At 39.3% G+C, this 23,762-nt stretch overlaps 1 protein-coding gene across 2 annotated transcripts in view; it reads left to right on the top strand.

Moving 5' to 3' along the window:
• Positions 1-23,762, top strand: part of PIK3R1 (phosphoinositide-3-kinase regulatory subunit 1) — a 60,164-nt gene that overhangs the window by 2,342 nt on the left and 34,060 nt on the right. For both annotated transcript variants that reach the window (XM_049794976.1, XM_049794977.1), the window contains exon 2: positions 2,656-3,416. In XM_049794976.1, the coding sequence (XP_049650933.1) occupies positions 3,083-3,416 (334 nt within the window). In that variant the 5' untranslated portion in view covers positions 2,656-3,082. The remainder of the gene's footprint in view (positions 1-2,655; positions 3,417-23,762) is intronic.

The raw sequence follows: 23,762 nt of genomic DNA, 5'->3' as shown, positions 1-23,762 counted from the left end.
TTTGGAGATGCTGCAGTGTTACCGGGCTGATGTGGAGAACCAGTGTCTGTCCCTGCATTAAGGCTGTCTGCACGGTTCTTGGAGTCTGCGTCTTTCTCCATCCCCAAACCTGATAGACAGTGAGAATAGAAAAAGGTATAAATCCAAGAAATTCAGCATGGCTCACCCATGGGAATGTCTCCAAGTACATGAACCGTAGATCAGTCAGAAGATAAGATGCTGGGGGCCCTGTACTGAGGGCAGCGCTGAGGAGTGACTATGAACTGGTACTGCAGCTCTGAGCCCCAGGGAAACTGGATTAGGGAAACTTTGCAAACATAACTGCCTTGAGTTGTTCTAACATGCAAGTAAATAGGACCTTTTGTCGTATCTGATTTAGGTTTTGCGTTTTTAAAATACACTTAAAAACTGTCATAAGCAGTTTTTATGTTATTACAGCATTTCCAGTTCTGTATTGTCACACCAAGCATAAGAGACACAAGTACTCATTTTAAATATCTGGCCATAAAGTTGCTATGATACCTTTGATAATAAAAGATCAGAGGAGCAGGTCAAGTCAGTTAAATTATGCAGTGTTTAGAAGACTTACTTCGTTGACTGCCAAAATGCCTGTAGGCAGTAGGAGTGAAATGAGTAGTTGTAGCAGAGCACTTGTTGAACCTTTCTTAAAAAGGAAATAAATATTTCAGAATATTTAATGTAGTCAAAGTGGTAATTTTCTAGCAGGTTTTGCTGTGCACAGTTGGTTTTGATTGGAAACATTTAGATTAGCTCCAACACTTAGATCTAAGGTGTGTAAGTGCATTTTGTTCCCTTGCTATATGAAATGGGAGGAACCCATGCTTTTGAAAAGACTTCTGTACAATTTAATTGATACTTGTGCTTTAGATTCTTGTTTCCTTTTTTTCCCTCTAGTTCTTATCTGTACGCTTTCCTCTGGTAGAAGAGGCAAAATGAAACACCAGTGAAATTCTCTTCACATTAATTGCAAAGTCTGTGATGTTTGGTAGGGTGAGCTAAGCAGCATGATTAGTTTTTCAGAAATGGCTGCAGAAATTTCTCATTAAAATTTTGGTGGTAGCTGGATGCCTAATCCATGTGGATAGATTTGCAAAAAATAAATACTTGTGTGTAGGCTTTTTGAAATGAGAAGCCTAATTCAGCCTCAGATAATTCTTTCCTACAGCAAAAACTGGTTGCAAGGGATGATAAGGAAGTTCTTCGAGAACTTACAAGATTTTCCTTTTGTGTTCTGTTACAAGAGATGTTGTGCAATAAGCTGCAGGGAATTATATTTAGACCTGATGGGCTGGAGAGGAGCGGCATGCAAATTAGGGATCAGGGTCATTCACTGGCAAAGGAAGCCCATACACATTCTTACAAATACTTTTTAGCTTGTCAGTTAGTCATGTCCCAGGGACTTGATGACTGAGATGTTAAAGAAAATGGTGTGGAAAAGAGCTGTCAGAGGTTCCCTGTTCCAGCCCTGTCTACTGGTGTTTTTTTCACAACGTAAAAGGGACTGTTTCTCAAAAAAAAAAAAAAGGTTTCTGTACACTAAGTACATAGTACACAGTCAATATTTTACCTACTGGTATTACATAGCCCCCCTTGGGTCTTTTGTTCAGCTGTAATTGAGGAGTTTCAATGCAACTTTGAGTAGTTAGCACTTTTTGGTTCCCAGTGTAGCGTTTCACATTATGATTGGGCTTGTTGCTTTAAGTAGATGAAAATGAGTAACAGTTGAAATAATGTTTAGAAAACTTTCACTGTTCTATATGTCTTTAAGCTACTGTTTTCTAAATTGATTTTTTTAGTCATATTTTTCCTTTTAACTTTACGGTTGGGCAACCTTGAGTCAGATGTTCAGGCCTGTATTCTCTTGCCTTTAGCATAATTGAAGCATACACCCTGATACTTTCCTTCTGCTAGTTCTGCTTAGGTGGTCTGGGTGTGCCTGTTTCAGTTGCTGATTGTTTCCCTAGTATTATACCATAAACACATTAAAAAACATCTGGAAGGTGGGGGAGTGGGGAAGCCCCTCTTTGTAAGAAAAAAGAAACATGGAGCTCATCAAGTAAAAACATTTTGGACATCTCCTGCAGATTATGAAAAGACCCCTCCCTCCAACAGGTTTTTGGAATATAGGCTTTGGGGTGGGGATTGTTGCCCATCCTTACCTTCTGCATAAGTAGCAGGAGACTGAATACCCCAGTGGTGAGTGTCAGTGCTAGTTACAGTGAGCTCCTCCTCTGTCCTGGCAGACCTCTTGTGGGGAAGGGTTGTGGCCGTGTGTCTTCAGGGAGATAACATGTAAAATCTTGCTGCCAGGTTAGATATTGCACTACAGGGATAGCTCCAGGGCTTAGCCCTCTCACTCTGAGACTTCAGTAGCCGTAAGCCACAGAGAAGGAAGCATGCCTCATACTGCAGGGGTGCAAATCTGTTTAAAGTAATTAGACAGACACCCTTTATAAAAACACAAGCATTATCTGGCAGATTTTTTTTGTGAGGTTGCTTTATTTTATTGTTATTTAGGGCCCTTTTTGTAGGACGCAACCTCTGCCAGGGTTGCAGAAAGCTTAAGTCATAAGTGGAATCCCAATCATCAAGAGAATTTGAAATTATTTCACCAGTTTTCTCTTCTCTTTCCAGGAAGAGCATGTATGCAGAGTTCTGTGGCAGAATATTTAAGGTACGTGAGTTATCTGCAGTGATTACATCTGAAGAAGGTGTGACCGGCTACAAGAATCAGCTGAACTTGAGTATGGAGACCCAGAAGTGCCAGCAAGCCCAGAAGAGGAACTAATTGGAAGAATATTGCCAGACGTAGAAGTGGAACACGTACTTCTGCAGCAATCATTCACTCACAGTAAATACATCAGTAAAAGCATCAGCAGTGAAATGACAGATCTTGGTGCTTTTTGATTCTCTGGTGGATTTTATTACTTAGACATTACTATTGACATTTCTATTATCCTGTTTAGTACATCTTGAATCTCTCTGTACATAAAAATATAGCTGGACAATTGCGTTTTGATACTGTTTAATAACACTTCTGAATGCTAAATCGTTTGCCAAGATGAGTGCCGAAGGATATCAGTACAGAGCTTTATATGACTACAAAAAAGAGCGAGAAGAAGACATTGACTTGCACTTAGGAGATATATTAACTGTGAATAAAGGTACCTTACTAGCACTTGGATTCAGTGAAGGGGAAGAAGCAAAGCCTGAGGAAATTGGTTGGTTAAATGGCTTTAATGAAACCACAGGGGAGAGGGGGGATTTCCCAGGAACTTACGTAGAGTACATTGGAAGAAAAAAAATATCTCCCCCTACTCCGAAGCCTCGTCCTCCTCGACCCCTTCCTGTAGCACCAAGTCCTGCAAAAGTTGAAGCAGAGGGTGAGCAACAAGGTCAGTACTGTTGTGAGAAGACGTGTGTGTCCCATGTTTTTCAGATATTTCCGTTTCATAGAGTTGCCTGACTACATTTACGTCTATAACACCTGCTGGTCAGCTTTTTTAGTGCATGGCTCATTTCAGTCAATTAAGAACTCTTTTTACTTCATAGTATTGAGCTCACGCACTTTGTAATTTCATGCGCTTTGTCTCGGGCACCACAGAGACCAATAACTTACTGTGAGGTACATCTCACAGGTTGGACAGTATGCTTACAATTCACAACTCTAAAGAGTTAGATGGAGAATGAGCAGGGTAGCATTTATTTTAGGTTTCTAAGAAGCTGGTGGAAGCATTTGCCTCTGTGGTTCATCAGACTCACTATCGAGAAACTTCTTGGTGAATCGGACAGTATGAATTCCAAATAAACAGTATGTTCCTATCATAAGTCTCTTGCTAACAGCAAAAAAAAAAAAAAAAGAAAAGTACTTTGTCATGGAGGTTTACCTGTGGCATTAAAGGTAAGAGCAGGTATTTAAAAATGCACAATGGAATAATGATAGAGAAGTTCAGATTTAACTTTTTTTGGGGGTGGGCCATGCAGTAGAAAAAATAGCACTTATATAAACAAAGGAAGATATTTCCTAGTTTAAACATAAGTTGCTTTCTAACCTACATTTGCAACAGTATGTTGGGCAGAATTCAGAATTTGATCAGAACTCTTCTGTTAACAGAAGAAAGAGTCTTTTTTTAATTGCAAAAACTTCAGGGTACAAAAAACCCAACACCCTTCCTCCAAGTGATTTGTCTCCTTCACCTGCTGATATTCAGATATTTGGGTTTTACATATCAACAAGCCAAGTCCATCTTAAGATAAGATTTTTACATTGGTCTTGTCTGGAATGGCTTATATTGCTTTAACATCTAATACTTCTTAAATTCTCAGTGTTTCTAGCTGTAGGAAATACAAGTTGTAGTATGTGATCCTGATTCTCACAATGACACCATAATCCTGAATAGTATCATCACCCTCTGCCTCCATATAAATGTTTACATCATTACTTGCAAAGTTGTGGTATTAGTTTATCAGCTTCTACTAGTGGCATTTTAGGTTACACTGTATTTCTTAAGTCCTCAAACTCTCAGCCTCTAGTCATTAGAGGCTCCTGGTTTCTCATTAGATTAATTCTGAAAATGAGGCATTTGCTTTTGAAAGAAAACACTTTTACTTCTTTGATCATTCCTTTTATTGCATATTAATATGTGCTGGGCAGATAACATTGACTTTTTTCTTAACCCACCTGCAGAGGTGGTTGTCTCCATCATATGTAACTACAGAATAAACATGACTCTTTGGATAGACACCTCAATGCTGACAGGTCATTTTGAGAGGCAGAGGGTGGAAAGAGAACCTCATTCTTTACATGTGCATGCTGTGGTGAAGTAACTGCCAGGCCTGCCAGGCTTTGATGCATTTATTGCATTAAAGTTGAAGTAGTGCTTTGTAACTTGCTTGGTCTCTGTACTCGTGCTTAGTTGATGCTCCTGTTCACAGCTCCACACTGTGGGCTGGCCACAGCACTGTGCTGGGAAGTCCTGGTGTTAATCTTGCTATTTCGAAGCCTGCCTGGGACTGTGTAACAGACATTTATCTGAGTTTCAGGGGCTGGGAGTTACTCTGGGCAATTCTGCTGCAGATTTGGGGGGCTTTGCTTAAATGGAGGCTTTTCTCTTCCTTGGGATGAGACAGTGACCCAAGTCTTAGTGACTGGATCTGTCCTATACTGAAGTGTATTGCCTCTAGACAGAGTACTGTTTACATACACTGTGTTTATTTTTAATAGCTTGGGACTGTGGGGATTTGAAACAAGAAAATGTGCTAATTTAACTAGGAATCTTAATCTCAAAGTCTGCACACATGATCCTGCCATGTTCCAAAATGTTTTAAGAATCAGCTTGCAATCCAGCCCTGTCTTTTTCTGATTAAAGAAAGGTAGGTTAAGTTCCCATAACTCCTTTTGAATTAAAGATTTTAAGCTTCATGTAAAAGGCTGGGTACCTTCATTAAGGCCATAGGATCAGGGATTAGACACCCCTGAACAGAAGTAGGGGAAACACTGAAATTTGAACTGCAAATAGCTCAAGAGTTAGCTTTAATTTATTTTAAAATAATGTATGTTTACTTAAAAGAAATTGGGAAAAGTAATAATAAGTGGTCTCTTTACAGATCTTTTTACTGTAAAGAACTATAGCAGAGAGCACTTTAAATCCTAGAAACAAATTTGGGAAATGTTGCACTGAAAGAGTATTATTTTAAAAAAAAAAGGTGAAATTTTTAAGTGAGCAGAATGATACAAAAATAATACCTATGGTGAAACCAGAGGTGCGGGCGAAAGTACAGTTCAGATAAAGAAGAATGTAGCAATGTACATTTGAATTTCAGGTGGCTTCACCATTTTTGTATATAAGATTTGGTACAGGGGATAGCACAGTTAATATTGTCCAACAGCCAACATAATGGGCAGCAGGCCAGAAGATTCTTATTCTTCCCAGGGTGATACTTCTCTCTATACCCCCAGAGTATATTTCAGACAAATTAATGTGTGGTATGACACTTGTTTGACCATATACAGTCAAGTTTACATTTTTCAGTACTTGATTTGAAACTGCTGTGGATCAAAGTGACAAATTAATAGGAAACTGGAAGGAGACTTCTTAAATGTACCTCAGTTGTTTGTAATCAATATACCTTTTTTTATTCTGTGAAGAGTCAATTCTATAGTACCCCTGTTGTGTATATGTTGAATATTAGAAACTTGACTGGATATTTTAAAGAAAATATATATGTAATCATATGAGTTCTTTTAATCTTACCACATATATAGATTTATTATTTTTTTTAAGAAAAGACCTTTTAGTAATTTCAGTAATCTTTAATACGTAATTATTTATTCTGAATGTTTTTTTTCTGGCCTTTTTTAAGCTTGGTCACTTGCTCATCAATGTCCAGATTGTTTTGTATTAGATCAAATTAGCAATATTTAGGCATAATGCTGTCAGTATTACAGTGCCGTAGTACTCATACACAAATAACCATAGACATCTGAACAGACTTTGTAGTCAATGAGGCCAGTAACATGGGCAGAGTTGCTCATCAGGCCTGCGTCTTACGCAATCACAGTCTTAACTTTATAAATGGAGAGCCTTTTAAATATTAAAAGCCAATCTGAAAACAAATAAAACTGCTGGTGGTCTCAAATTCTATTAAAACAAGTCAAATCTTTCCCCAGATTTTTATTTTATCCATGACCCATTTAAAGTTCTAGAACCATTGGTCAAGACCAGAACTGGGGCTCCTTGACTGAAGGACTGTTGCGTTTTGCCTGTGTTCCCCTTAACTTTGTCAATAAAGTAGATTTAGTCTGAGTTTGTGGGGCTTTTTTTTTTTTTAATTGCATCTGAAAAGGTATGAAAGTGAAGGGGGTACAAGATACCCAGGACATCTCTAGCACCTTTTAGTTTCAGGCCTGGTGCAGATCACAGTTATGGCAAGGAAGACTTTATTCCTCTTGGTGCTGTGAGGCTCTTGCTGGTGCAACCTGCGTTTTCCACAGGTTTCTTCTCCCACCAGGCAAGGCTAACTGGTTGCTGCTGGAGAGATCAAGGCACTTGCAACAGTGGAGAGCCAGCACAGGGTCATCTTTATGCCCTCCACTAGACATCTGTTTACCTGAAGCAATAAAGATTCAATCTGAAAATTTACTTTTTTTTTTTCTTGAAATGCTTTCATTTTAAGTTGGAGCTGCATAGGCGTGGTTCCTCTCACTTAGCCCCAACTCTTTGAAAATTAAAGTGCATAGGATGTACAGACCCCAGCTGAGTTTTGTGAACTTTGATTTAGCTCATCTGATACAGCTGTGTATGTTTAGAGTTATTGTTTCTCTACCTGGTTTGTGAAGGCTGATCTTAAGCAGACTTTGGAGCATAAAGCTTTGACTGATCGACAGAAATACTTTCAGATTTATCTTGGAATGTTAAATTCCCACTTTGAAATGAAGGTCAGATTGCAGACAGGCAGACCAGAACTTCTTATGAATAATTTGTCCGTTTTGGTGCCTCCTTTCAGCTTCCTGTGTAACTTAAAAGTATTGTGTATGTTGACACTTCATACCATTTCAGCTGGTTTAGAGCCTAAAAATAATCCAAAGCTCTTCCTTTGTGTGATGAAACTATAACATAGATTTAGTTTAAAAAAAAAAAAACAACACACTTTTCTTTACACTTTTCTCTAAGAACAGATACAGATCAGCATATTAGATGAAGATAGTGACACAGAACATTTGGAAACTCTTTCCTTTCAGAGACCAAGTTATGCAATGTCTGACAAATATCCAAACTGATAGAGAGCATAAGACCATTTGTGCATGCTTGAACCGAATATGCTGTAGGATTTGTTTCTTTAATTTTGCTATAAAGCCAGCAGCGTGATTGCTTTTTCTAAAAATTATTTACATTTGTAGATTAGGGGACATAAGAATGATTGGAATGCAGTGAGCCTGAAGCCTCCATTCAGAAGAAAACAGTCATCATCTCTCCTGGTTTAGGCAGATGGAAAAAGGAAATTATGGGGTGAAGTGATGAGTCACTATCTCATTTGGTAACTGTATTTGCTGTCCAAGCCAGAGCCCTTGGATTCATTGTAAAAAGCCTGGTTTGAGCATAAGCCTTGGTCCTGCTGCAGTTGTCAGAACTGCCCTGCAGTGATGAACTTCACGAGTCGGTTGCTTTTGACTTGCACTGAGAAATGGGGCAGGTTCCTGCCAGAGAGCCTCGCCAGCTACTTGTGGTCACGTTTCTTGGTGTACAAGGCAGATTTCTAGCTGCCAGATGAGTGCATGCATCTGAAAACAAAGTTCTTGCCATCTGCCTTATTGCTAATGGAAACAAAGATTTTGCAAGCTGCGTTAAAGTGAGGCAGAGCATTTTTTTCAAGGTGATAAAATCAGGATGATAGTAACTAAAAAAGCCTTTGTAAGCATAGGGATAGACTTGCAAGTACTAGTACAAATTGCACATTAACAGTGGATGGATCTGGGCAAGTTCATGGTTGATGCGTGGCCCCACCTGCTGGTAGAGGAGGAAGGCGCTTCAAAACCAGCATCTTCCACGTTGTGTTTTAATCGTCACAGGATACGAGTAAAAGTGAGAGAGCTTTTGAGAAGAATATTTTATTTGACCAATTGATATTTCTGGGAAAAATACATTACTTTGGGCACACATAACCCCCTTTTGATCCTCGAAGATGACCTTAGACCTGAAAAGGCTTGTGTGGCTGAAATGCATCTTTTTTCCCCAGCTGTATCAATTGGTCTAAAAAAACCCTGCCTTTTGTTACACATTTTGCTTTAAGAAACTGAAAGAATAAGACATTCCTATTTTGATGCTATAAAAAATATTAGTCTGTTTTGTATCAGATTGATTTTAATATGCCTTTCTATAGTTAAACCAGTGGCATTAGGTTTGGTGACTTTGCTTACCGTTCTTTAGCATTATGTAATATTGATTCAGCCTGTTAATACCTCCTGCTGACATGAATGCTCCTGGGGCAGATTTAAAACAAGGCAAAGGTGAAGTAGCCTGCTCTTTTCCCTCAGAATAATCTTGATCTGTTCCTGTAGCTGTGACCCAGGAACATCTGAAAAAAACCACTGGTTAGCAAATATTTCTTACTTAGGCTTACATGTGATAATATCAGTTTGTGAGTTTCAGCAACACATGGTGCTAAGTATTTGCCAAGAATGGATCATTCTGCACCCTGAGCAAATAACCGTGCCCACTTAAATAGTTGTGTGATGCCACATAGGCATCCAGATTTTCTTGTGTGAAAGAACACAGGTGGTGTAACTGCAGCTGGCTGTGCACTCTTTCACATCTGTGTCTTGCTCCAAAGCTGCTTTCCATGATGAACATCCATGAAATCAATCTGAAGGCTAGAATACAAAGAAGTGCTTTATTTTCATTGCTAAGAATGACAAGGGGAATTACAGGATTTTAAAGAAATATTTATTTTAACTGGAGAAGGATTTTAAGTCCTGAGAATACTTTAGTGAGAATTTAGGTACTTAGCAGTATTTGAAGAGAATTTTTGGCTTTAACAAAAAAGTAAAAACTGTGGTTAATACTAACTTCTGTTCATGCTTTCAGAAAAATATATGTCTAAAATACAATCCTATTTTGTGGTTGCATTACTAGAAGAGATAGAAGAGATTTTTCTTTCTTTCTTTCTTTTTTGTTATGTATTAAACTTTTTTCATGTTGTTGTAGAAATGCCTGCATCCTTGGACTTTGCCTGAAGTCTTTTGGTAAAGGGTTAGCAGGTATAACTTTCTGTACTAACTTTACTGGGTTTTATTCAGTCTTTTATGAATGCTGCATGCAGCAGTTCACAAGAATAGCACCGAAGCACTATTCTTTATTTTCACATTTTGATCCCCTTTACAAAAAAGTTTGCATGTAAAACAGCATTTAAAAATAGTATTTAATCTGACAGCTTTTTAGGTAATCAGGGTCTATAATCAAAATCCTCAGGACAGCCTTTCAAAAACACACTACTGCCCTGAGCTAGCAAAAGGTGTAATTGCATATGGTTGCTACACTTTAAAAATATCTTTTAAGACTGTCTTGTATTTCAAAACTATTATATAAACTATGGCATGAATGGTGAAAAAGGTCTTTAACAGTTCAGTTAGCTGTCAGAAAATTTGTTATATAATCCACTGGATGTGTTTGTATACGCTTGGCATCATTTGCTGTGTTAGAGCATTTCCCAGACGTTCATGTTTGAGATGGTTTTTTCACTAGAGATTGTGGATGTCGAGGGCAAGAAGTGAGATCTACCCTTGGCAGGTCTGAACATGCCAGTCTCCATCCATGCTGGCAGATCACTCGTGTCCAGGATGGGAGGATGCTACTGCAGAAGGCAGACCTGTTGGCAGGAAGAGCAGTTACTTCTGGTCCACTCTGCTTCCAGGAGCTCTTGAGCAGCTATTTGTATTTTTCAGTAAATAAGCAAAGTGTAGATGAGGCTGTTTTTTCTCTGTGGTGTCTTTGCCTTTTTTTTTTCAGTTGAGTTTCTGTGTGTTGGAAAACCAGACAAAGTTAATTCTACTTTCTTTTAAAGTTTTGATGCTTTCTTCTAAAAAACATGCACCTTAAAAATCTAAAGATACTGGCCAAAAGCCAAACTATTTCACTTAAAACACATCAGATTGGTGTAATTCAAGTGGTCTCTTCCTTACTCTTTCTCCCCTGTTTTTGGGGGGGATTGGATTTGTTGGATGCGGCATATCTGAGCAGTCCTGTGCTGTAGCCTCCAGCTTACCAGCTGGGAAGGAAGGGAGAGTAGCACAACCTGAGATCTGTAGTCTGAGGAGGGAATGTACCTCCCAGGAGGCGTAGCTGCACCAGTTTTATATGTCTTGTTTACAGTTATAACAGTAGAATTTATTTGTTGGGGTTAGGAGAAGAAAGTTTTGTCCTGTCACCAATTCCTTCCTAGATCTTCTCATCCCACTTGGACAAGATTAGTAGGCAGCAGATAGGCATGGAGGATTATTTGTGGTGAAGAAACTTTTAAATGGAAATGCTGCAGACCCCCATTTCGAAGCATGTTACAGCTTCTCCAGTAGTCTGTCTCAAAGGGAAGTTTGTGAGGGTACCTTTTGATTTCAAAGCCCTCTTCCTAAGCTGTTTTTGGCTGGAGGTAGACCAAAGCACTTAAATTAGGCAATTAATGAAAGAAACCACTAATTATGCACAGTGGTAGATAAGGCTGCACAGCTGTGTCTGGTTTCATTATCTTTCTATCCAGGAACATTCCAGAAATAAGCAGTTAAGGGCAAAGATTTGCAGTCCTTTTCCTACTTGCACATTGTGTTCAACCCTGTGACCACACATTCCAGTCCTCTATTGCTAATTCGCAATTTTTCATGTGCTGCGCTTGGATGGAGATGTGAAAATGTCTGTTGTGTTTATGAACTTAGCCTTGAATTGTCTCCTTGCCGAGACACAGCTGCTTGGCACAGGTGAGGAGCTGCAGAGGCCATAGCAAAACCCTCCATCATTTCCTGCTTTCCTCCTAGTTGACTGGCACGTGCTTGAGGGGCATCTGCCCTGCAGTGGTCTGCAAAGGCTGTGAGGCTCCAGGGCACCATGGGGTGCAGCAAGGTGTCATCTACTCCCATGGTCTTCCCACCTCCGCTGATGCATAGGTCTTCTGTGAGGGGTCGATGCCCTTCGAGAGCTCCTCTGAAATAGGATGCTCTTGGCTGACCCGGCTTTGTGCCTCTTACTGTAATACCATCTTTCATTCTTCATTTGATATTTACTGCAATGTTTGCAATATAGCCATTCCCTTGCGAGAAACATCAGAAAATGTCATCCCTTGACATTTTGAAGCAAGTTATTTGGGGTACTTTGGAGTCAAATTGTACAGATGTTTGAGTATAATTTAGAATATAGTCTTGCCAGTCCAAATCTACTCCATTGTTCTTAAGCCAGAATGGTGTAGCTAGTCATTAGCCTACATAAGCAATTTTCTAATGGAGAGAAAGATTTAGGGAGGCCTTTTCTTCCAGTGCAAGCCAGTTGTGAGAATAAAGGGGTTTTGCAGTGGTCCTCGCAATCTGGCCTGGTCAATAGAGAAAGTGTTAAAGAATGCGTATTCAGAACAATAGGTAGCAAAAACTTAATCTCAAATATCTGGAAATAAAGGAACTCTGTTCACTCAGTGAGGGGTCCTCAAGGGCACAGACGGATGAATGTTTGAATTCTCTTTGCTCTGCTGTATTTATAATTTATTACTGTTGGTTGAAAGATTACTGTGCATTCCCCACTGCTTTCATGTTTTTCTAACTTCCTCTAGGGTCAAACTTTGTGTTGACAACTCCAAAACACTTCTGGTAGTCTGTGTAAGTGGCAGCCCCCTACGTGAAATGAGAGATTTTCACAATGTTATTGTCAGGACACTTTTTGGAGGTTATATTAAATCACTGGTTTAACAATGTTTACTACAGAGCGACTAGCATGAAGTCTCACTTCTTTTGAGCTACCTTCTGGCCTTTGGGAGAATTCTGAATGCTAAAGGAACCTTTGGCACTCATCTATGTAATACTAATCATTGCTTTGGACTACTCTTGTAGTGATAGTTCAAAGTCTCTTATATCTTCGGTATTAAAACTTGGGCTGTGGGTGCCTTCCCCAGTGATTTGAGATGCAGGATTTTGAGTTGCATGTACAGTTAAGCAAAAAAGGGGAAGACAGTTACCAACTGTTATGCTTTTTCTCCAGATGTTTCCTCTAAGACAAATATCTAGGGTTTTATTATGACACAGTAAGAATACACCAATAAGATGAGAATGGTTGGGGTTTTTTTTTTGCTTTTCATTGTCTGTTTGATCTAAATAGCCAGTCAATCAAATACTGTGGTAAATTGTCTGGTAGTTTAGATGAAACATGCCCGTGCTTGTTAATGTGTGCTGCTCTCTTCTAAACAGAGTATTAAAATGCTTTATTCAAAATCCCTTTGGATGCAAACTAAAAGTAAGATTATTTTGAAGTACTGATGTTCTTGAAAATATTATACATGGTTGGAGGTTTTTTGTTTACTTAAAAGACTTGTTCATACAAGAAGCAGCAGGCTGCTGTTTTACTTTCCCTTAAGTTGGTGGCAAAACCCATTTTGACTACAGTTACAACAGTATCAGACATATAGTCAAGGTTTAGCAACACTGGGACAAATCCCACAGTTCTTACTCTCACTTCTCTCAGGCAGAATTCCCATTGCTTTTAGGGTTTGGAGTACAAATGCTAGCTCTGTTCTGAAGAGATTCCAGTATACCAGATTGCATGTAATATGAAATACTACACAATAAACACTTATGTACAGAACAGTGTCTGACTGTCCTTTCATGGATTTTGAAGACATGGAAGGGAAATACTGTTACAATCATCTCTTCTGAGGTCCTGGGCTAATGCACAGCATGGAATTTCACTTGGCAATTCCTGTATGGAGCTCGTAACTCCTAGAGAGATTTAAAGCATGTTCCATGTGTGATGGTAATGAGGGTTTCTTATAATTGAGGAAATGATCTGGTGACAAGTTTTAATTGTATATTGTTATTGTAACAAATTATTATATTTACAATAAATAGAGTTTTATTACGTTAATGCATGTGCATGTATACAGTGAATTACACACTATAGTAGGAGAACATTGTTAAGATTGCAAAACCATGCATCTAAAACTTGTGTTTATACATGTAATTATGCCTTCTCTTAGCATATGCCATCTGATACAGTTTTTAATTACATAGTTGCCTGACCCCTTTTCCTGCTTATCCTTGCTTTGTTCATTGTTGAGGTCTTCATTGAATGAGAACTGCTTCATTCTGGTTGTTTAGTTTGTGGTCTTAGGCCAGCTTTTTCTTCACAGCCTTCAGGCTCCTCACTGGAAACAGGTTTCTTCATTGCCTCTTCTGCTCTTTCCAGTGATGTGGCTGATAACAGCTTCATAATGCTTCATATTCAGAAATATTAAGTTGTCTTCAGGACACTGTTGTGAGCAAAGGTGGTATCATAATTCCTGTGAGGAATGAGGTAGATCAAAAAGACAATTAAAAAGTAACTACTGTTTTAAGATAGTTTAAGGTTAATCTCTTTGTAATAGGGAGTTCATGTGGAAACACACCTCAAAAAGCTGAATCTGGGGATGGAACTCTTAAAGAACTCTTAACTCTAACACTTAAATGTTCATTGAGGTAACCAAAACCAGGAACCAGAACTGCAATAGGTTTGACAGTGTGAGACTTTGTCACAAGCAGTGAGTACCATCTGCTCACTCCATGTCTGGCTTCAGTTACTGAGTACTGGGTGACCAGGATGATTCCTTGCAGAACAAATCTTCCTGGCATACCCCTGCCTGCGTCATCCAGCTTCACCAGCTGGAATCCAAATATAAGCATCAACAGCAAAAAAATTACTAGAATGTGAGTGCACAGATTCAACAGATGTGGTGACAATTTAGTATTGTCTCACTTGTTTCCCGATTCTGAGAATTCAAAGTTCCAAGTTCTCAGTACTTCGCTGTACATATAAAGCATGTCTTGCAATAGAAATATGCATTTCAGGGACATGCACGTTTTAAGTACCTTTTGCTTTAGGTTTATATGGTGCATCTCTAGTAGTTTTGCTTTTTTTCACTGTATTGTAGTTGTGATTCACAATGCAGGAATTTTTGCAAATGATCACATAATATAGTGAATTACAGTCCTTGAAACTTGATTTAAGTTTTCTATTAGAAATCAGTAACTTGCTTACTGGAAAGTTGCTTTTACTACCATCTTTATTCTGCCATGCTGTAAACTGCAACCTTATTTAATCAAGGGGTGTGGCAGTGCAACTTTATCCTAGTGTGACAGTTTTCTCCTGGATTACTCTGTTGCTAGCATCATACATTACATTTCTCTTTTGGGAAATGTTAGTTTAGAAAGTGGTAATCAAGGCGGTTTCAGTGTGGATGATAGATGAGTTATGGGGGAGGTATGAAAAATATTCTGGCACCTGGAATGGTTATTCGTTAACTTTTCAGACACACTAGAATCATGAGAAGAGTGTTCTGCCACCGAGGAACCTGTGTTGTCTTGCACCAGACCCCTATGCCACGTTGGAGAAATTGAAGGATATGCCCACTCCATATGAAGTTGTCTAGACAACCTTTGTATTTTTAGGTTTTTCCTATTTTGTATCTTGGAGATACTGATATGGAGTTTGCAGGGTCATTGGGTTTGTATGTACAAACAAGACACAGGACTCTGAAGGACTGTGGCATTTGATCTTTGAAAACCAAGAGTGTATGAATGCATGCTCCTATGAAAATCCTGAATTGCAAAAATCATTTGTAGTGGGCTAGAGAGGCATTTGACAGATTACGTGCAAGTACATACATGTGTGTTTCATTATTTGATTGCCTTAGGAGAGTGGTGTTTAAGGTGGCAGATCTACTTATTAAAAGCAAAGCTCTTTGGCTGGCAGGATTACAGAATGCCTGAAGGAGATAGAGACCAAATGCTGAGAGAGAAAGAGAGAGAATGTGTAATGTGCAGAAAGCAAGGGGAAGCTATAAAGCCAGCAGGAAAGAGTAGACTTAAATGTGGTTCCAATTTGTTCTGTTGGTCTTAAGTTGATAGCCATGCAGAAGTAAAAGCATGAAGTTCTCTCATTTCAATATGAATTTAATGTTGTGGAAAATACAGACTTTTCTGTCATGTTAAGCAAGTTTTGGTCACCCGTTTGCAGCCTGTTAGAAATCTTTAATCCATGCTTATTTTTCTGACTCGGATTAAAAAAAAAAACACAAAAGCAGCAGCTTGCTTTGAAGCTTTACAAAGCACTGTCAGACAATGGCATAAGTGGACTCGCTGATAGGCTCTGAAAAGTAGGCTCTGAAACTTTCTTAGTCTTGATTACCTTGATGCAAGACTACAGTATTGACTCCCAGTATATGTTAAATTTCTGGATGTAATTTGGTGATATGTAATTTGTGGCTATCTGGGGGGAGAGGGGAGGAGAAACCAAAACAAAAACCAACCCAGTCTTTATACATAGTACTTTAGAACTAAACTATCCTGTAAGGTTTTGGAAGCAGCAGACAAACAAGTTGAGTCTTGAGAAGTCAAGAGAAGTCTACATCTGTGGCCTCGCACTTGCTTGCTTGCTTGAGTTGGGTCCCTTCGCACCTCAGGCAGCACAGATTAGAAAATTCAGTTGGTCCTTTGCATTATTTATGCCTAGCTGAATGCCATTAGAATAACCTTGACTTGCTTTGTCTCCTAAGACTTCTCAGTTTGAGAGCAAGATTTGAAAAGTGGAAAGCTGACTGAGGCAGTGAAACACAAGAAAAAGAGAAGCAGAAGGGCTTGCTCCCCTGAGAGACCAATAAATACGCTATTTAAAAAAAAAACCACAACCAAACAAAAAGCATTTCCCTTAAAACAAGACCTAGATTTAGATGATTGCTCATACTGATCTCTCTAAAAGAGGCTATTAGTGGCACATTTACCATGAAATATTAGAAACCTTTGGGAGGCAGCAGGCTCCTGTTTAGCAATTCTGAGTCCTGCAAGAATTAAGTACCTGGTGGTAGCATAGCAGAGCTTAGGTGAGTTATACCAGCTGTTTGCTGCATCTACCATTTTTGAGGAGCTTTATCTTGTAAAAGCCTCAGTAAAGTTCTTTGAAGATGCCATGGCTGAGCTAATTAAGATACAAGTTTTTCCAGCTTCATGCACAAGTTTGGAAGGGTGAAATTAGAAGGAGAGCGAGGTAGAAAGATGCTTGCTCTGCTGTAGCAGGCCGTTCATGTGAACTATGCTTAAAAACAGGGAGTCATAAGCCTGTTAGAAAAATCAGGTCAGTTTAAAATTAATGCATTCCTTTTCCTTCTGTTCTCAATAGGGAACTGTTTTTTTGGAAGGGTTCTCCATCTGAGAGTCAAGTGAGACATCCTTTCCCTTCTTGGCATGGCCCACATTTAAATAAATAAATAAATTCCTTTAAAAAAGGTAAAATGAAACGAGAAAGAGGTGCTCCCTTCCGGTAGGGTCAAATAAAGGTAATTATGGTTGATTCTTTTGGCAGGTTGACCAAGGGATTCCTCTGGAGCACAATAACAAAAACAGACATGTAAGACTTCCTTTTTTTTTTTCTGTTTTCCCAGTAGGATAGCAGGAAAACAACCAGGATATACCTGGCCTTTTGACAGAATAGCAGCCAATTCCCAGTCCTTGCTGGCGAGTGTGGAAGAAGGCTTACTCCTTCCAGCCAGCAGCCTTTCAGCCTCACGAATGTCCACCCATTTCTTAGTGAGTCATAGCTGGAAGACATTTTCACATGTTTGATCACATCTTATGCAAGTCAGGGTTGTATTTTTACTCCTTTATTGCATCCTATAATCAACATTCTGAAACAGCTGACTGATTGTAGCTTTAAGCTTTGTTTGTACGTATGTGCAAATAGAGATAGATGTATAGATAGATAGTGCTATTATATTCTCAGATATGGATGGGTTAGAACACTAGCTAACTTTCTTGGCAGGAGCAGGATGGTGGAAAAACTGTTTGGGGTGTTTTGTGTATGTGACCTGTGGAAGCTCTGTACACTTGCAGCACTTAAATATTCAACAGATTAGTATTTCTTGGCATGCTCACTTATACACTCTACTCCCCTAAGTTCAGAGGCAGTCAACTTGTGCATTGATCCTGCTCCCCATGAATTTTCTACAGGGAAGTTGGAGAATGTCCACAGCATGTTCCCCTGTGCTGGAATAGGCCAGTGTAGGGTAGCTGCCTGGTGGCAGAGGCAAGGAGGTGAAGCAGCAGGTCAGAGTGCTTCTTGCTCACCTCTTGAGTCTTTGTAGAGGACATTAAAAGAGCTTCTGCCTCCCTGGCTTCTTCCCTGGAAGAGCAGCTTTCATTTGATCCACCTGAGTGAAAAATCACAGGGAACATGTTGTCAGTTCTTAACCAGACGTGTATGGTTTTTTAGTTTGCACAGTTCCTCTGCAGTTCAGGCTTTCCAAGACCACTTACAAAATATTTTTTGCAGTTATTTAAACCTCTTCTGCTCAGTCTCATTCCTTCACAACACACTGCTTGTTTTCAAGAGGGACACGTTTTTCTTTGTTTTAGACCCCAAGAAGCTCATTAACACTGTAGGGTTGCATGAAGGTTGCAAAAGGATTTCTGCGAGTTCAAGTACTTAGAATTATGGTTGAGTTTTCTTAAAGAGAGGCTTTGCCTCTTGCTTTTAGTCTCTGTAAATGAATACTCCCACTGCAGACTGAAATCCTGTTCCATACCTCCTTGCCCTGACTTCAGTTAATCTTTGGCTTGCAGGCAGTGATGTAAAAACATAGCCAGTTTTTCATGCTAGCTTTTCATTAGCGCCACATTTGTTGTTATTTTCAATTCTTTTTTTATACTTCCTATAAACAGATTTTGCACTATATGAATTTCTGCAACACAGTGTGCTAGACAGTACACAAATGAAGGTCTTTGTCCGGTTGCAGTTAGCCAGCCAGTTGAGACCCTGACTGCTTTGTAAAAGTCCGTGAAATTCATTCACCACTTTAACTGCTAAGATCTAAATTAAAGTTACTTCAGCAGTGGAGTGTGAACAAACAGTGCTTTATGGAAGAGAGGTCTTTAAGTTCATGCATTAAGTACCTGTAATTCATATTCCATGATGTCCTTTTTGTGTAGCTTCTTGATAGTGTGAAATATATTGGAATGAGAAATCAGCGCTGACATTGCTATTCAGAGGATTCTTGACAGGTGTATGGTATGGGTCAAAAAAATCTTATTACATACAAACTTAGAGTTTTCTTCTTCATTTGAAATTAAAGACGATGGTGGGATTAAACTCTCTGTAGATCCAGTTCAGGAATTTCCTAATAATGTTGTTGTTTCTGTATCTATGTCAGATCAGCCCATGGTTTAATGTCTGTAAGGATTAACCCAGTTTTACTTTCTTATCAGATTGCCTTTCAGCATTGCTATATTTCTGTTGCTACAGCTAGAGCCCTAAGCTCTTTCCTCTTTTTTTTTTTTTTTTTATTTTTAAGAGGAGGAAAAAGGCTTGATTTGAAATACATTAAGTTCCAGAATAAAAAAGTCCTTCTGATGCTGCATTGCTGCTACCATTGTTTACTTTTTTTTTTCCTGGGTGACTGCTATACACTCATTATTTTTAACTTTCTGTGTGTGTACAAATGTTTCCCATAATTCCCAAAAGATGAAGGAGCTGTTTTGGCTTTTATCTGTCAGCAGGTTCTGTCAGTGCTTTTATGTAAATCTTCCAGATCTAAACAACTTGACTTCTCAAGCACCGTAAGACACATTATCTTTTTCTTGCAGTAGTGAAGAGCTTATTCTTTTCCTCTAGACTGCTTGCCTGCGGATAGTTTGAGGGGGATTTGTTGGCATTTTTCCCCCATTAGTTTCTCCACAGCAAAAAGGCAGCAAAACAAAGTATTCTTTCAGAGCAAAACGACATACTCATACTGTGTATTATGGTTATTGAATAAAAAGAGAATGTTTTAAAATATGCTTCTCAGAGTTATTATCACAAACCAGGAATGGCCTTGCATAAGAAACAACTTCATGGTATCAAAAAAAGGAAACAGCAGTAAGGAACAGGGATATTTTACAGTTGGGTCAAGTCATTCTGGAGAGAGTTGCAGCATCCCCAGTTATCTCACAGTGACCATCCATCGAGCAGTCCTATCTCGGTTACAAAGAGCAGACACTACTGAAGCACCATTACTAACCATCACCATGATTATGTAGAAAGGGAATTGAGGTTAGTAATCTTGGTAGGTTAGTGCCAAACAATACATTCAGAAGAAAATACATGTCACTGCTTTCTAGGTAAAAACAGTTCCAGCACGGGAACTCACTCTATCTGTGAAGTTTTACCTGGAGGTCATTGAAATCATCTCACCATTGACTTACCAGAACCAAAATTTTCAAGTGCCTCTTGAGATGGACCTCAGTATTCCTTGCCTTAAAAGATAGACAGCTGTCTCTCTCTTATGTGACAAAGGTTTCTAGGAACAACCAAGTATGTATTTCCTTCCCCACTTGCTAGGAAGAACTCGAGAACAATTTGTGGAGCAAAGTACTCTTGCATGGGAAGCCAAGTTGAGATGAGATGATAGAAAATTCGGGTTTGAAGAGGAAAGTGAACAGGAGAACATGAGTCTACTGGATGACCATGTGTCCTTGTACAATCTGGATAATGCTCCAGGTAATAAATACATCAGCTCTTCAGCTGGGTTCTGTCCCTTGAGAGCACTATGCTCCATGTGCTGAAAAGGGCAGGGTAATTTTATGGGAAAAATGCTATGTCATTATGTTGAAAAAGATGAAAGCAAGAACTGAAATTGCACATGCAGCCTTAGTTCTTTGTCTTAAGTTTTGGGTGCTTGACCTTGTGGTCTTGATGCCCTTTCAATGTAGTTTTATGTGTCTGTGTAGTATAGCAGGCATGAGACAGAGGGAGCTTTGCTGCTCATTCCTTGTAGAGTGACTGCAGTAAAACACCATGTAAATGTATTAACTTACATACTGTCTCTTTAAAATAAATAATGCTTTTACTAGAGTTTCACTGTTGCTTTTTTTTAAAAAGAAGTCTAGAATGCAGAAGTTAATAGAATATCATAGCTTTAATACCCTTGGGAAAGATGAGGTAGAGTTTGTGGGAAGACAGCTGGCATCAATTCTAAGAGATGGCTTAGTTAATCCTAAGACCAGTAAGTGAGATTTTGTATGTAGAGAACTATCACAAGGTTGTTCTGATTCTAATAAGGCCTTCTAGGTGCTACTGTCTGGATGTTTAATGACAACAATAACCCTGCAGGGGTTGCACTGGGTTACACTGGGAACCCGATAAGTAGATCACAAGGCACAGCTGCCAGTGCAATGTGCTGCTTGTCCTCCACCTGTGCTATCCACACTGTGCTTGAATATTCAGTGTCATGTATTTTCCTTTTTGATATCATGTATGGTTTCATGTCAAACCACTGCCAGAAGCTGGAATAGTAAGCTCTTCATTGCCAGTTAGTATCTCTGAGGAGAATTGGGTAGAATTACTTAAATTCTTGCAGAGCCCTGGAGCAGCAATCCTAAAGGAGGAGGAGGAAATACAACAACCCTTACTTGATGAAAAAGGCAATGTGTTGCACTTCACCTGGTCCAGCTTCTTGGTTGACCTTGTCCTGTCCCTCCCTTACTGTCCACTCTGTCATCATCTCCTTGCTTTGGCGATGCAGTAACTTGGTAACCACACTATATTTTACCTCTCAACTGCTGATATCTCTCTGACTACAAACTTTTGGCAGGGAACCTGCAGACATCATCAAGACATGGAAAATAGGTGTTGGCTTATTAAAATACTCTCTTTCTCTGACCTCAGAATCATGCTCTGAGGGCCATCCTGACTGGTTCTATTTAGAGACATTAACCTGCTCTTCCATTTAAAGTGATGCTCTTAGGGACTGTGAGAACACTGCTACCCGCTGTGCTCCTGCATGTCACACAGGGCTTGGGGTGATCCCTGAGAGTGAGGGGTAAGAGGGAAATACACATCAGTCTGCCACCCCTAAGAAAAGTGTGGGAAGCCTCTAGTTATGCCCCGTGCTCCAGACTGTGGGAATGAGGTGAGATGCACCTCTCCTGGAGACTGGCAGTATTGAAGCCCCAGGGCCAGCCTACTTGGGGTTCAGCTTCAGCAGTGTCTGTCCTGGGTCCCCTTTGGTGCTCCTCAGCTTATTGAGTGCCCTCCTCTACTTGGAAGCAAAAAGGCATCTTTTACTACATCCTTGCTTATTTCTTATTTTATTGTTTCTGCTTATGTCATAGCTCTTTGAAAGAATAAGCAGGTGGTTTTCCCATCTCTTCCTTGGGTTTTGGGGGAGTGGTTCTTTTGCAAAACAGTTTATGTGTTATCTATGGGATTATAACGCAGCTTACTGTGTGCCAGAATGTTGCACTTAGTCAATATTTTTTTTTTATAAGTCTTGCAGTTTTTCTTCAGAACGGGGCTGCTCATTTCTCTAATTATGTTAATACTAATTGTAAATAATTGCAGCCATTTCAAATCCTAAAATCAGTTCTAGTTTGAAAAGGAGTATTGCAAAAGCTCACCCACAGAGGGAAGCAGAATTCTGTCTTTACAACAGTCTGAACTACATGCTACTTTTAAAAAATTATCTGTGCTTCAGTTGAAGCCAACAAAGAACATCTGTTATCTTATTTATAGCTCCTATTTCTAAGAAGTATATTCTGTAGCAGATCAGAAAAGTGCCCGACAGCTCATAATTCATAAAGTTACTGAGGTTTAATCTGATAGAGTATTATGTACAGAATTCCTTCCTGGTACAGACAGTATCACTTCCCTTTCAACGGATGATAGAAATAGGGCTTTATGAAACATTAAATTAATGCATGTGAAAGATGATTAGCAGCCACTGTTAAAAGTATTAAACTATATATAAAGGAATATAGAACCCTACACTATGTTGCTGGGTGGTTTTATTTTTCTGCTTATTTGTGTAGCTAAACTTTCCTCAAGCCAGACACTGTCGTCTTTTCTTTCTTTCTCTCCACACTTTCATTTTGTTTTGTCTTAGAGGAATTCTTTGTAAATTAAGGCAGCAGCTCTGTGACAGGCATTCATTTTTGGGTCAGAGAAGGGTAAAGAGACTCCAGCTTTCTTTTGAGAGAATTGGTACATTATAAAGTATGACTTTCTATATCGAATCAAAGCTTTGTTCTGTCTAGTTCTGCCATCTATGGTTTATAGATTATTTTGTTGTGCTAATCTGTATTCACCTGGGCTTGTTTTCCCTCTGTTCCTATAGTTGCCTCTTATTCTCCTTAGCCCTGAGAGTGCAGCTGGTGCAACTGTATAAATGGGGATGAAGAGGGGAATTAGTTCTCCTGGCCCCCCAAACTTCCTGCATAATCACCATGCACATGATATTTTATCAATCAGACATTGCTTGCGTATGTGTGCTGATAATCCTGGAAAGGGTCTTGGCAAAGTATTTGACTTGTCTCAGTTACAGCATTGGTTAATAGAGGTAACTATGTCTTTTTTGACATATTGCGTGTAGCCCGCATAAAATGAAGTAACATTCAGTTTTTATTCCGACCCTCCTAGGTTCAGTGTGTTGGACTATAAGTGGCCCAATCATAATATACATCTATTCATCCTGGAAAAAATGACTGCCTGGTCTTACTCTGTTAAGTGCCACATATATTATAACAAGTTGTATATATTTTTCTACAAAAGTCAGTTTGAAATGCCCTTTTTCAAGCTTACAAGTGATGTTGTCAGTACCTACCTCACACGGAGAGTTCTGGAGATGCTGGCTTTGTGGTTTGGGCAGTACACTGGGACTGACTAGAGTTCAGAAGGTCATGCTGGTGATAACTCCTGCAGCCATCATCCTTTGGAATAAGCCCCCTAGAAAAGTTCTTGTCACTCTGTATTACTGATGTAGGATCACAGCGGAGGTATGGATGCTTTAAAAAGCTATTTGAAGTCCAGAAGCATGTTAACAGAGTACTGTTTATCCATGAGGGTTAAATGTTGTCACTGAGATGCCCTAGAAGGGTGTTCTGCTTTATTCAGGTGTTTCTCCATTGAAGACGAAGGAAAAAGAGGAGTGACAGCTGATGTGATAAACCATTTTTTCAGTACAGATCTGTATTTCCTTCTGTGGCTAAAATCTTCAGCGTA

The sequence above is a fragment of the Accipiter gentilis genome, chromosome Z (assembly GCF_929443795.1).
Source record: "Accipiter gentilis chromosome Z, bAccGen1.1, whole genome shotgun sequence".
NCBI classification, from domain to species: Eukaryota; Metazoa; Chordata; class Aves; order Accipitriformes; family Accipitridae; genus Astur; species Astur gentilis.
Note: the sequence above shows the minus strand (reverse complement) of the source record. Positions and strands in the feature narration are given on the sequence as shown.